The sequence below is a fragment of the Ranitomeya variabilis genome, chromosome 3 (genome assembly GCF_051348905.1).
Source record: "Ranitomeya variabilis isolate aRanVar5 chromosome 3, aRanVar5.hap1, whole genome shotgun sequence".
Taxonomy (NCBI): domain Eukaryota; kingdom Metazoa; phylum Chordata; class Amphibia; order Anura; family Dendrobatidae; genus Ranitomeya; species Ranitomeya variabilis.
The window spans coordinates 479,680,003-479,694,106 of record NC_135234.1 but is presented as its reverse complement, the minus strand read 5'-3'; the positions used below and the strand labels follow the sequence as shown (position 1 = coordinate 479,694,106).

Genomic DNA, 14,104 nt, shown 5'->3' with positions numbered 1-14,104 from the left:
AGTGGAATAACACGCAATCAAAAAGACGGATATAAATAACCATGGTACCGCTGAAAATGACATAAAAAAGTTATAGTCCTCAGAATAAAGCAATGCAAAAATAATTATTTTTTCTATAAAATAGTTTTTATCGTATAAAAGCGCCAAAACATAAAAAAATATGTAAATGAGGTATCGCTGTAATCGTACTGACCCGAAGAATAAAACTGCTTTATCCAATTTACCAAACGTGGAATGGTATAAATGCCCCCCCCAAAAGAAATTCATGAATACCTGCTTTTTGGTCATTCTGCCTCACAAAAATCGGAATAAAAAGCGATAAAAAAAGTCACATGCCCAAAAATGGTACCAATAAAATTGTCAACTCGTCCCGCAAAAAACAAGGCCTCACATGACTCTGTGGACCAAAATGTGTAAAAATTATGGGTCTCAAAATGTGGTAACGCAAAAAATATTTTTTTAAATAAAAAGCATCTTTTAGTGTGTGACAGCTGCCAATCATAAAAATCTGCTAAAAAACCCACTATAAAAGTAAATCAAACCCCCATTCATCACCCCCTTAGTTAGGGAAACATAAAAAAAAAATGTATTTATTTTCATTTTCCCATTAGGGCTAGGGTTAGGGTTAGGGCTAGGGTTAGGGCTAGGGTTAGGGTTGGGGCTAGGGTTAGGGCTAGGGTTAGGGCTAGGGCTAGGGTTAGGGTTAGGGTTGGGGCTAGGGTTAGGGCTAGGGTTAAGGCTAGGGTTAGGGTTGGGGCTAGGTTTAGGGCTAGGGTTAGAGTTAGGGCTAGGGTTAGGGCAAGGGTTAAGGTTAGGGTTGGGGTTAGGGTTGGGGTTAGGGGTGGGGCTAGGGTTAGGGCTACAGTTAGGGTTAGGGCTGGGGCTAAAGTTAGGGTTAGGGTTGGGGCTAAAGTTTAGGTTAGGGCTACAGTTAGCGTTGGGGCTAAAGTTAGAGTTAGGGTTGGGGCTAAAGTTTGGGTTTGGGTTGGGGCTAAAGTTAGGGTTGGGGCTAAAGTTAGGGTTAGGGTTTGGATTACATTTACGGTTGGGATTAGGGTTAGGGGTGTGTCAGGGTTAGGGGTGTGGTTAGGGTTATGGTTGGGATTAGGGTTAGGGGTGTGTTTGGGATAGGGTTTCAGTTGGAATTGGGGGTTTCCACTGTTTAGGCACATCAGGGCTCTCCAAACGCGACATGGCATCCGATCTCAATTCCAGCCAATTCTGCATTGAAAAAGTAAAACAGTGCTCCTTCCCTTCCGAGCTCTCCCGTTCGCCAAAACAGGGGTTTACCCCAACATATGGGGTATCATCATACTCAGGACAAATTGGACAACAACTATTGGGGTCCAATTTCTCTTGTTACCCTTGGGAAAATAAAAATTTGGGGGGCTAAAAAAAACATTTTTGTGGAAAAAAAAAGGAATTTTTATTTTCACAACTCTGCGTTATAAACTGTAGTGAAACACTTGGGGGTTCAAAGTTCTCACAACACATCTAGATAAGTTCCTTGGGGGTCTAGTTTCCAATATGGGGTCACTTGTGAGGGATTTCTACTGTTTCGGTGCATCAGGGGCTCTGCAAATGCAGCGTGACGCCTGCAGACCAGTTCATCTAAGACTGCATTCCAAATGGCGCTCCTTCCCTTCCGAGCTCTGCCATGCGCCCAAACGGTGGTTCCCCCCACATATGGGTTATCAGCATACTCAGGACAAATTGGACAACGACTTTTGGTGTCCAATTTCTCCTGTTACCCTTGGAAAAATACAAACCAGGGGGCTAAAAAATAATTTTTGTGGAAAGAAAAATGAGTTTTTATCTTTACGGCTCTGCGTTATAAACTGTAGTGAAACACTTGGGGGTTCAAAGTTCTCTCAACACATCTAGATAAGTTCCTTGGGGGGTCTAGTTTCCAAAATAGTGTCAATTGTAGGGGGTTTCTACTGTTTAGGTGCATCAGGGGCTCTGCAAATGCAATGTGACGCCTGCAGACAAATCCATCTAAGTCTGCATTCCAAATGGCGCTCCTTCCCTTCCGAGCTCTGCCATGCACCCAAACGGTGGTTCCTACCCCCATATGGGGTATCAGCGTACTCAAGACAAATTGGACAACAAGTTTTGTGGTCCAATTTCTCCTGTTACCCTTGGGAAAATACAAAACAGGGGGCTAAAAAATAATTTTTGTGGAAAAAAAAGATTTTTTATTTTCATGGCTCTGTGTTGTAAACTGTAGTGAAACACTTGGGGGTTCAAAGTTCTCACAACACATCTAGATACGTTCCTTGGGGGGTCTAGTTTCCAAAATGTCACTTGTAGGGGGTTTCTACTGTTTAGGTGCATCAGGGGCTCTGCAAATGCAACGTGACGCCTGCAGACCAATCCATCTAAGTTTGCATTCCAAATAACACTCCTTCCCTTCCGAACTCTGCCATGCGCCTAAACGGTGGTTCCCCCCCTCATTTGGGGTATCAGCGTACTCAGGACAAATTGGATAACAACTTTTGGGGTCGAACTGCTCCTGTTACCCCTGGGAAAATACAAAACTGGGGGCTAAAAAATAATTTCTGTGAAAAAAAAAATAATTTTTATTTTCACGGCTCTGCGTTATAAACTGTAGTGAAACATTTAAGGGTTCAAAGCTGTCAAAATGCATCTAGATAAGTTCCTTAGGGGTCTACTTTCCAAAATGGTGTCACTTGTGGGGGGTTTAAATTTTTTAGGCACATCAGGGGCTCTCCAAACGCAACATGGTGTCCCATCTCAATTCCAGTCAATTTTGCATTGAAAAGTCAAATGGCGCTCCTTCCCTTCCGAGCTCGGCCATGCGCCCTAACAGTGGTTTACCCCCACATATGGGGTATCGGCGTACTCAGAACAAATGGCACAACAACTTTTGGGGACCAATTTCTTCTCTTACCCTTGGGAAAATAAAAAATTGGGGGGCGAAAAGATCATATTTGTGAAAAAATATGATTTTTTATTTTTACGGCTCTGCATTATAAACTTCTGTGAAGCACTTGGTGGGTTAAAGTGCTCACCACATATCTAGATAAGTTCCTTAGGGGGTCTACTTTCCAAAATGGTGTCACTTGTGGGAGTTTCAATGTTTAGGCACATCAGGGGCTCTCCAAACGCAACATGGCATCACATCTCAATTCCAGTAAATTTTGCATTGAAAAGTCAAACGGCGCTTCTTCCCTTCCGAGCTCCGCCATGCGCCCAAACAGTGGTTTACTCCCACATATGGGGTATTGGCGTACTCAAAACAAATGGAACAACAACTTTTGGGGTCCAATTTCTTCTCTTACCCCTGGGAAAATAAAAAATTGGGGCGAAAAGATCATATTTGTGAAAAAATATGATTTTTTATTTTTACGGCTCTGCATTATAAACTTCTGTGAAGCACTTGGTGGGTTAAAGTGCTCACCACATATCTAGATAAGTTCCTTAGGGGGTCTACTTTCCAAAATAGTGTCACTTGTGGGGGTTTCAATGTTTAGGCACATCAGGGGCTCTCCAAACGCAACATGGCATCCCATCTCAATTCCAGTCAATTTTGCATTGAAAAATCAAACAGCGCTCCTTCCCTTCCGAGCTCTACCATGCCCCCAAACAGTGGTTTACCCCCACATTTGGGGTATCGGGGTGCTCAGGACAAATTGTACAACAACTTTTGAGGTCCATTTTCTCCTGTTACCCTTGGTAAAATAAAACAAATTGGAGCTGAAGTAAATTTTTTGTTAAAAAAAGTTAAATGTTCATTTTTTTTTAAACATTCCAAAAATTCCTGTAAAACACCTGAAGGGTTAATAAACTTCTTGAATGTGGTTTTGAGCACCTTGAGGGGTGCAGTTTTTAGAATGGTGTCACACTTGGTTATTTTCTATCATATAGACCCCTCAAAATGACTTCAAATGTGATGTGGTCCCTAAAAATATTGGTGTTGTATAAATGAGAAATTGCTGGTCAACTTTTAACCCTTATAACTCCCTAACAAAAAGAAATGTTGGTTCCAAAATTGTGCTGATGTAAAGTAGTCATGTGGGAAATGTTACTTATTAAGTATTTTGTGTGACATATCTCTGTGATTTAAGGGCATAAAAATTCAAAGTTGGAAAATTGCAAAATTTTCAACATTTTCGCCAAATTTCAGTTTTTTCACAAATAAACGCACATTATATTGAAGAAATTTTACCACTATCATGAAGTGCAATATGTCACGAGAAACAATGTCAAAATCGCCAAGATCCGTTGAAGCGTTCCAGAGTTATAACCTCATAAAGGGACAGTGGTCAGAATTGTAAAAATTGGCCCGGTCATTAACGTGCAAACCACCCTTGGGGCTTAAGGGGTTAAGAGGCATCGGCATCATAATGAACCATGAGCATTTGACTCCAACATGTCCCCTCACCAATCATGAATCGGGGTCATTGTCTGTTGGGGAATCTGTTAGTAGGATCATCCCTCCATCCATAAGAGCATGTAGGTCATAGGACATTGACTACCTTAATATATGTGAAGTGATGTCTTATTCCAGAAAAATATACATTTTTCTTAATATGTAAATGAGCTGTTAAGATCTATGGGCCGAGCATAGATCTCCCTGAGAATCTGATTCCATGTAATAACTGACAGTCTGCTCTCCTGACGTACAAGTCCCACACTGGTAAAGCCCCCTTTGATTTAAAATAAGCTTTGGAGGCAGATTCTCGGGGAAATTTATGTCCTGTCAATATATCTTATCAGCTCATATTAAGAAAAAATATGGATTTCTGTGGAATAAGTAGTTGGATTCATCCTATTGACAGGTGCCCTTTAAAAAGATATACTTGTAGAAAAACTTTTTTTTGGCAAAGACTACTGTACTTTTCTGTACAATTTGAAAAAAGTGATAACAATGCATACTACCCAATAGAGGTTAAGAGTGCACTCTTTTGGATCTATTGGATGAATGAAGCTTGTGGATATGTTTGACTTGATATCGGTTGCTGATGTGGTGTGCACAGAACTTAAGAAACTTGTTCCTAAATCCTGTTATCATAAAAAGAGTATTCTAGAGTTTTCTACAAGAAAGGGGAAAGTTGAGCGTGTCTGATCTTCATATATTCTTCAATTCCTTGGATTGGTTTTAAAAATCAGACTGAGTGACCAGCCTTACAAAATGAGTCAATGTTTAAATACATATATAGCAACACTTTGGTAGAAAGTAATCTTATATATCATGAAAGCTAGGAAAAAGCAGCTGGTAAATCATGCTTGGACTTTCCTTCTGTCTGTTTGTTTCCCGTCTGTTCTTAGAAAGAGAAAAGAGATTTCTTTGACATGGAAAATAAGTGCTACTGACGTGTTTGTGTTGACAGCAATCATTAGAATTTTGAAAAATTAATTAAAGTGGACAACTTAGTCTGCTGCTCAATTAAAATCTTGGCTGGATCAATTATAAGAGCTAATTGACATCACTTAAGCAGACGGTACAAGCAATAAACAACTAATGAACCTTTAATGTATGATAAATTACCTAGGAGTGATTTGGGGGAGAAGAACAGTCAGTTTTCACTTGGAAAGACTCTGTACTACCTCATTTTTTACTTCTCCAAAATCTGGAAACTGCAGATGAGAGTACGAATACTTCTTAGTTTAATGTTCTATAGTTTGTTTTTATTGGATTTGTATCCCCATTAGTTTAGGAATAGCTTATTCTGTGTATTAGTTATATCTGATAATAGGCTTCTTAAAAGCATTTTTCAGCAGAAAAAAAGTCATTAAAATGTGACAATTATGATTTCAGATCATTATGAATTATTATGAACTGAAATAGTTTGATTAAATATTATTACTGCTATTTTAACCCTGCAATGTAATTTGCACTGTATCTGCAGAAGATGCAGCAGAGCTGAATGTACCAGGTTACCGTTTCTTTTGGGTAGCGTGGTACCTCCGTGTGTTAAGGTAATTGAGTAGGTTTCCTGCAGGGATATTGAAACCACAGATAACACATTGTACTCTATTACATTAGAAAATTCAGCTCTCCTACATCTCCTTATCATATTATGCTAGCTTACTGCGGTATATTCTATACACATAGTTTACAAATTGATATTTCTATGTATTCTATACAGAAACCAGGGAGCGTCTGTTTCTCACATAAAACCTGAATATCTTTTTGAGCCTCTTGATTATGAACGCTGGATGCAAGTACAGGTACGTTTCATTATCGTGATAGCGACCTTAATGAGGCTGTCTGACAAGCTGCTCCCCCACCAATCAGCGGTTATCAGCTCCGGTGGCGGCCAGACGTAGGCCATGTACAGAAAGGGTAGAGGTTGCGGCCTAGTGCAGCAGATTCATTCCTGTTCTAGTGATTGTGTAAATAATATCAATAAAGTTTTTTCCTATTTGCTTTATTAGCTTTTTACAGACCGTTCTCTCTCATCTTGTTACTATTATTGATAGGTCGACTTTATATTTGTCACAATATGACCTAGAAAGACTTCTAAGTAGCCTAAGAGCTCGTTATGATCCTCAGTGCTCATTTTAATGTAAACCTGTCGTCAGGTTTTTCTACTCCAAACTAATGTCACCTGAGTGTGGGCATTGCAATACTGATTACGTCCATAGCTTTACTTTAGAAATCTGTGATTATGATTCTAAGAAATGTACTGTTGAATAGTTATGCAAATGAGCTGCAAGTGCAATGGGCGGGGTCTACACCTACAGCTCTGCTACCTCTCTTGCCTACTCTCCCTGACTATCGCCTGTTTACTGTCAGTGACTCACAGGTCACTTTTCAGCCTACCCACTCGCAATCATTCCCCGTGACAGCGCATGTGCAGAAATCTCCTGATGAGGATGTCTGACAGTGTCTGGTGCGATCTGCATAGTTTGCAGATTGCTTCAGAAGCCAAACGGACATTTTTTCACTAAGGGGCGTGGAAGAGAGTCAACAATCTTCTGCACTCCTGCTGCTTACTCCCACACCGGTTATCTTACCTAGTGAAGAAGATGGTCTGTGGTGAGGGAAGCAGGTCACTGAAATGAAAGTGACCATCAGTTACTAACAGGAGACCGGCAGCAGGCGAGGAGCATAGGGAAGAGAGGCAGCAGAGCTGTAAGTGCAGAGCACTTACCCACTGCACTTGCTGATCATTTACATAACCATTCAACAATACATTACTTTTCACATATCCCAGGGGTTTCCATAGGTCAAACTCCCACTAAACCTGGCATACTCTACTGATGAGCATAACTTCCTCCGTTGGACTATCTACAGTAATTGATATGCCATAAATGTCTGCTCACTGGAGTCTGACTACTAAATCTCTAAAGATTTTTTCTAGTGTTTGTGTATTTACTCTATCAATTGTTGCAGAATATGTTGGTGCTATATAAATGTAAATTAATATTATTTGTTACTGATATTCCATAATCAGTGTTTCTAGATCCCTATTCCCATTAAAGAGGACTTGTTCAGATATTTTCTATCAGTCTGTGAAAGTTATAGAAATAGCCATATTCCTATTAATAGTAATGTATTGTGACTACGCAGAAATGTCCTAGTGCTCACTTGTCTACTGATCACAGTATGGTATATCCAATAATGCCCTCCAAAGGGAAAATCACATAAGGGGTTGTGCACATTATTTTCCACAAACATATTCATCATTTGGGTTTTCATTTTCACTTTTCTTTTTTTATACTATGGTATTCAACGCTATTTTCGTGTGAAAAACTTAAAATTTGCACTCCCAATTTATGAATTTTGTACAAAGTCAAAAACTGTTTTTTTCCTTGGATTTCAAATTTTTTTTAAGACTTGCAACAACTTGCACATTTTGGAAAATGGCGTAAAAAAAGGCTAAAAAATAAGTGATCTGGAAATCATAAACTATACCAACAAGGTCAAAGATATAATAAGAGGTGAACATACCGTATATAAAATAGACTTTAAAAATTGCATAAATTAAAAGAAGAATTTGTCATAAATGAAAAACAGCCGAAAAATGCTGAAAGCTAAACAAAAAGCATGTAACTAATGATGATTCACCCCCTATGGTCTTCAAGCTGTCAACGCTAACCATAGATTGCAAGGAGAGTCAACATTTCTATTGCATTTCTAATACAGCAGATATCCTTCAGAAACTGAATGTTACACACATGATAGTCTAAAGTGCCTCTAGTGCTGCACTTCTACTGAAACATACTGTTATTTTATTTGTAACACATTTTCTTCATGTTCTACAATTTATTCTACAGAAATACCAATACCAGGTAGGTGGTATTGATGTAATACTGGTCATGGACATTAAATGAAAAAAAATGTAGCCACTAGTGCTTGACTATAAAAGATCAAGCAATTGTCAATATCTAGTGCCTCTGAAATATCATCAATGCTTTTACAAGGAGTGTATGCCGGTAACTACATTTTTTTCTAGTGGGACTAAAATTATTAGTGCTTGAGATAAGAGCTTTTGATTTTCAGCTATTGCCAGATGTTTAGGCTTAAATTGCTTCATGGATAGTGGCTGAGATTCAGACTAACGATTGACGTTTTGTTATGTGCTTTGTACAAAATCTAGCTATAAGATGAAATTCCATCAAATCAGTTCAGTATTTTTCACTGAGACAATTCCATCAAATCAGTCCATTGGTTTTCACTTGAATAGTATCTATTAGTGATTAGCGAGTATACTCGTAGCTCAGGTGATCTCCGAATATTTGTTATTGCTCGGAGATATAGTTTTCATCGCCTCAGTTGCATGATTTACGGCTTCCAAATATGCTGAATACATGTCGGAATTCCCTAACAAAGAGGCATTCCTCACATGTATTCAGCATATCTGGAAGCTGTAAATCATGCAACTGAGGCGATGAAAACTACATCTCCGAGCACTAACAAATACTCGGAGATCACCCAAGTGTGCTCGGGAAAACCAGAGCAACGAGTATACTCGCTCATCACTAGTATCTATCTAACTTCTATCATTTTATAGACAATCATATTGGCTATCTCATACATAAATTTGATTTTGCATATGACTAGTTATGCAGATTTATGTCATGACAATGTATTGTAACTTATTTTGTTAGTATTTTGTAAATACACCTTTTGGCTTTCCACACTGCCTGAATCCTTCTGGGCATGCTCTCGATCAGATTCAAGCTTATCTGATCACAGGTCTCTTCCACACGTTCCCAAAGTTGGTGCAAACTGGACGACTTGGGTGTGTATACAGCTTTTTCTTCAATTCTACCCACAAGTGTTCAATTCAGTTGAGGTCTGAGGACTGTCTGGACGAATCCAGCACCTCCACTTCATTGTCTATGAGTCATTTGTTTGCAAATCTTGACGTATGCTTTGGCTTATTGCCTTGCTGGAACACTATGCGGTTGTCACGATTCCTCTACTTGCCCCTTTGCACCTCATATTCTGCTACTGACTAATGGACCATGTTCTGACTACCCATTTGTTATTGCCCCTTTGCATCTGATATTCTGCTGCTGACATTTGGACCGTCTTCTGACTACCCATTTGTTATTGCCCCCTTTGCTTGTCCGCTATTTCTTCTGGTATTCTGACCCTGGTATGTGACCTGAATATGACTTTGTATTTTCCCTTGGTTTACTATGTGCTGTTTTGGTATTAACCCCCAAACGTTTGACTTTGCTGACTCACGACCTGGCCATGGGTTGTGACTAGCGTCACAGTGGTCCTTTTCTTACCATTGTAGGATACTCATATATAGCTCAGTATTGAGACCACCATCGATTCTGGTCAAGTATCCAAAGCTTTTGGCTGTGAAGCAGCCCCATATCATCAGGCTTCCTCCACTAAACTCAACAGTTTCTTCAATTTCTCTATCCTTTAGCCCCTTTTTCCCTTGTTTCTTCCAGACCCATTTGCACCCATCTGAGCCTAGTCTATTGACTTTCTCATTTATCCAAGTCACTCGTTTCTAATCTTTTACTGTCCACTTTTTGTACTTTTTGCAAACTCAAGCCGACGTTTCTTATGATGATATTGAAATCGATTCTTCTTAACCGTTTTTTAAAACCACCATTCCAGACTTGTGTAAAGTGCTTCGCACGGTGCTTGAATAGACATCTGTGATCTCACTATTACAAAGCATATGAGCCACCTCCACAGAAGTGTTAGAACTGATAGACCTTATGATGATTCGACTTGTTAATGCTGATATTTTGACCAGATGTCCATCCTTTGACTTCTGAATGGATTTATGCACTTACATTACTATTCCCATTTTTAGTGGACCGAGCAGGGTCACACATTAATTGCCCCCCCCCCCAAAAGAAAAATAATATTCAGCTGCATCACAGAAAACCATACCTCATAATTTTACAGCCCTTACAAAATCATTTTTGTCCTATTGAACCCCTTTGATTCCCATATAGTCCAATAGGCCCAAATTGTGCTCCACACATAGTGCATTATACAGTATAATGGTCCCTCATAGATAGAATAGATAAATACAGGTGCTTCTCATAAAATTAGAATATCATCAAAAAGTTAATTTATTTCAGTTCTTCAAGACAAAAAGTGAAACTCATAGAGTTATTCGGAACAGAATGATCTATTTCAAGTGTTTATTTCTGTTAATGTTGATGATTATGGCTTACAGCAAATGAAAACCCAATAGTCACTGTCTCAGCAAATTTGAATAATTAACAAAAAACACCTGCAAAGCTTTCCTAAGCATTTAAAAAGGTCCCCTAGTCTGTTTCAGTAGGCTCCGCAATCATGGGGAAGACTGCTGACTTGACAGTTGTCCAGAAGGCAGTCATTGACACACTCAACAAGGAGGGTAAGAACAAAAGTTCATTGCTAAAGAAGCTGGCTGCTCACAGAGTGCTGTATCCAAGCATATTGATGAAAAGTGGAGTGGAAGCAAAAAGTGTGTTAAAAAAAAAGGTGCACAAGCAACCAAGATAACTGCAGCCTTGAAAGGATTGTTAAGAAAAGGTAATTCAAAAATTTAGGGGAAATTCACAAGGAGTGGACTGCTGCTGGAGTCATTGCTTCAAGAGCCACCACACACAGACATATCCAGGACATGGGCTAGAAGTGACAAAATCCTTGTGTCAAGCCACTCATGACCAATAGACAACGCCAGAAGTGTCTTACCTGGGTCAAGGAGTAAAAGAACTGGACTGTTGCTCAGTGGTCCAAGGTGTTGTTTTCAGATGAAAGTAAATTTGGGGTTTTATTTGGAAATCAAGGTCCCAGAGTCTGAAGTAATAGTGGAGAGGCAAACAATCCATGCTTCTTGAGGTCTAGTGTGAAGTTTCCACAATCAGTGATGGTTTGGGGAGCCATGTTTTAGAGCACTTCATGCTTCCGTCTCAGCTTTTTGGAGATGGAAATTTCATTCTCCAGCAGCACTTAGCACATGTCCACACTTCCAAACGTACCAATTACTGCTTTTAAAACAACAGTATCACTGTCCTTAATTGGCCAGAAAACTCGCCTGATCTTAACCCCATAGAGAATCTATGGGGTGTCGTCAAGAGGAAGATGAGTGAGACCAGACCCAATAATGCAGACAAGCTGAAAGCTGCTATCAATTCAACCAGGGCTTCCATAACACCTCAGCAGTGCCACAGGCTGATCACCTCCATACCACGCCGCATTGATTCAGTAATTGAAGCAAAAGTAGCCCCAGCCAAGTATTGAGTGCATTTACTGAACATACATTGCAGTAGGCCAACATTTCGGATTTTAAAATAATATTTCAAGCTGGTGTTAAAAAGTATTCCGATTTACTGAGATAATGACTTTTGGGTTTTCATTGGCTGTAAGCCATAATCATCAACATTAACAGAAATAAACACTTGAAATAGATCACTCTGTTTGTAATGCCTCTATATAATATATGAGTTTCACTTTTTGTATTGAAGAACTGAAATAAATTAACTTTTTGATGATATTCTAATTTTATGAGAAGCACCTGTAGAATAGATAGAATTGATAGATATTCTGTAGACATATACTTTCACAAGTCCGCTACACATAATATACTTGGACCCTTTAGTGCCTTTCACTTTCTGTGGCACGTAATGGTGTTTAGCCCTTGTTTACCCTAATAAATAAATAATTTAAAAAATTATGTGTGGTCCCTGCTATGTTTGATAACCAGCCAAGTTAAAGCAAACAGCTGTAGGCTTATATTATCAGACTGGGAAGGTCTCAGGTTATTGGCTCCTTCCCAGCCTAAAAATACAAGCTCGCGTCTACCCCAAAAATGATGCATCACCTTATATGCTCCAATTCTGGTGCTTTCTCTGGCTCTTCCTGATTGCCTTGATGTGGTGGCAATCAGGGTAATGGTAGTTGGGGATGATAACAGCTGTGAATTGTTAAAATCACAGCTAACATCAAGCCCTGGGGGTAGTAATTAAGAAGTGTCTTTAAGACACCCTGTTAGGTGTTGAGTTCCTGCCACTGCACAAGGGGAATCTCAAACCACCTCCGCTGCGGTCTCTCATTCTCCTCCAGCTGCAGTGGAGCCTGCTCAGCAGAGATGTCGGTCCCAGCTCCTGGCTCAGGTGGATACTGCACATTTGGATACCTTCCAGGTTTAGCCATTATAACCAGTACTGTTCAGCGGTGAGTGGCTCCTGGGACTAAGTCCTGCTTTTCTCCTTCTGAGCATGCCTAAGGGAAGACCTCTCATTGGAGGTCGGGGGTCACACGCTCAGGTCCTGTAGCGGCTCCTATTGGTCCATTAGGAAGGTCCTGGAGAGCTACAGCTATAAAAGGTTTGCATGACCGCACGGCCATGCGCTAGTATAAACCTGTTATCGTGTGTGTGTGCTTGCATGCCTGCTCTTGTGATTGCTCCTTAATCATTCCCATTCCTTGTGATGTTGAATGCTCGCGAATGTTGGAGTTAACTAGCGCCTGACAGGGCAAATCTTTACACAAGAGCATGATCTGTACTGCATCAAATCAGCAGTGACCGCCAGTGAGGCGCTGTACGCACTCTGTGCGGCTATCTTCTATTACTCCTGACTACCAGTCAGTGTAGGGTGGGAATTCCCACTTGATCTCTGCATCTGACTCAGGGCGTCCTCAGGCACGGGCTCAAAAGCTACCGAGGGTCAGAGCGGGATCAATCACCAGCTTAGTGGGGGTGAATTGCAGGGATCCCACTAGTATTCATTTGCTGCACCCTGTGACTGCTAACAGGGCACAGCATTCCCTTGACTTCCTGTGACTCTGTGAAGCAACGGAGCTCGCTTCTGTACATACCGGGTGACGGAACCCGTGGCTTTTCTGGCGTAGTACCGACATATAGTGCCGCGATTACTTAGCAGCAGGTTCCACTCCTGCACGGTAGACCCCAGGCTGCGAACGCACCTTTACTATCGTGATATCTACTCGGTGCGTTCCGCCAGCCCTAACACACCCTGGTTCATCAATTTATTTTGGAAAAAAAAAAGCCATGCAGGTCCGCTGTAATCTAAAGAATCCGCTATAGTCCACAAATGGAAACCTGAAAAACCATAAAGAGAAATAAAAACAAGACACTGTCTCGTTCATCAATTTCCCATCTAGGTGTGACATAGTCCATGGTGTTCCCACAACGATCCTCAAATCCGACGTCAAAAGACTGTAGAAGCTGCGACTTCGCGAGACCCGGCGGCTCTGAACAGAGGTGACTTCAGTAACTACACTGCTCACTGCTCATCAGAGTCGCCGAGTCACACTACTCTTTGTACTGTGGCCCCAAATAGTCCACCATAGTATAATGGCCTCACATTATACATATATTGCTCCACAGTATAATGGCCCCATATAGTGCCCCACAATTTAATGGCCCCATATAGTGCCCCACACTTTAATGTCCCAATATAGTGCAACGCACTGTACTGTGCCCCACAGTGCCCCAGTGTAATGTCCCCAAATAGTGCATGACACTATGATGTGCTCCACAGTATAATGGCCCAATATAATATTCCACAGTATAATGGCCTCATACAGTGCTCCACAGTATAATATGCCCCACAGTATAATGTGCCCATATAGTGTGCTACACTATAATGTGCCCCACTGTGCACCACAATATAAAGACTCCATGTAGTACCCCAC

The 14,104-nt window shown here is 40.6% G+C and overlaps 1 protein-coding gene across 2 annotated transcripts in view; it reads left to right on the top strand.

Moving 5' to 3' along the window:
* Window positions 1-14,104, top strand: part of CFAP47 (cilia and flagella associated protein 47) — an 816,247-nt gene that overhangs the window by 235,125 nt on the left and 567,018 nt on the right. For both annotated transcript variants that reach the window (XM_077296700.1, XM_077296701.1), the window contains exon 32: window positions 6,117-6,198. In XM_077296700.1, coding sequence (XP_077152815.1) covers window positions 6,117-6,198 — 82 coding nt within the window. The remainder of the gene's footprint in view (window positions 1-6,116; window positions 6,199-14,104) is intronic.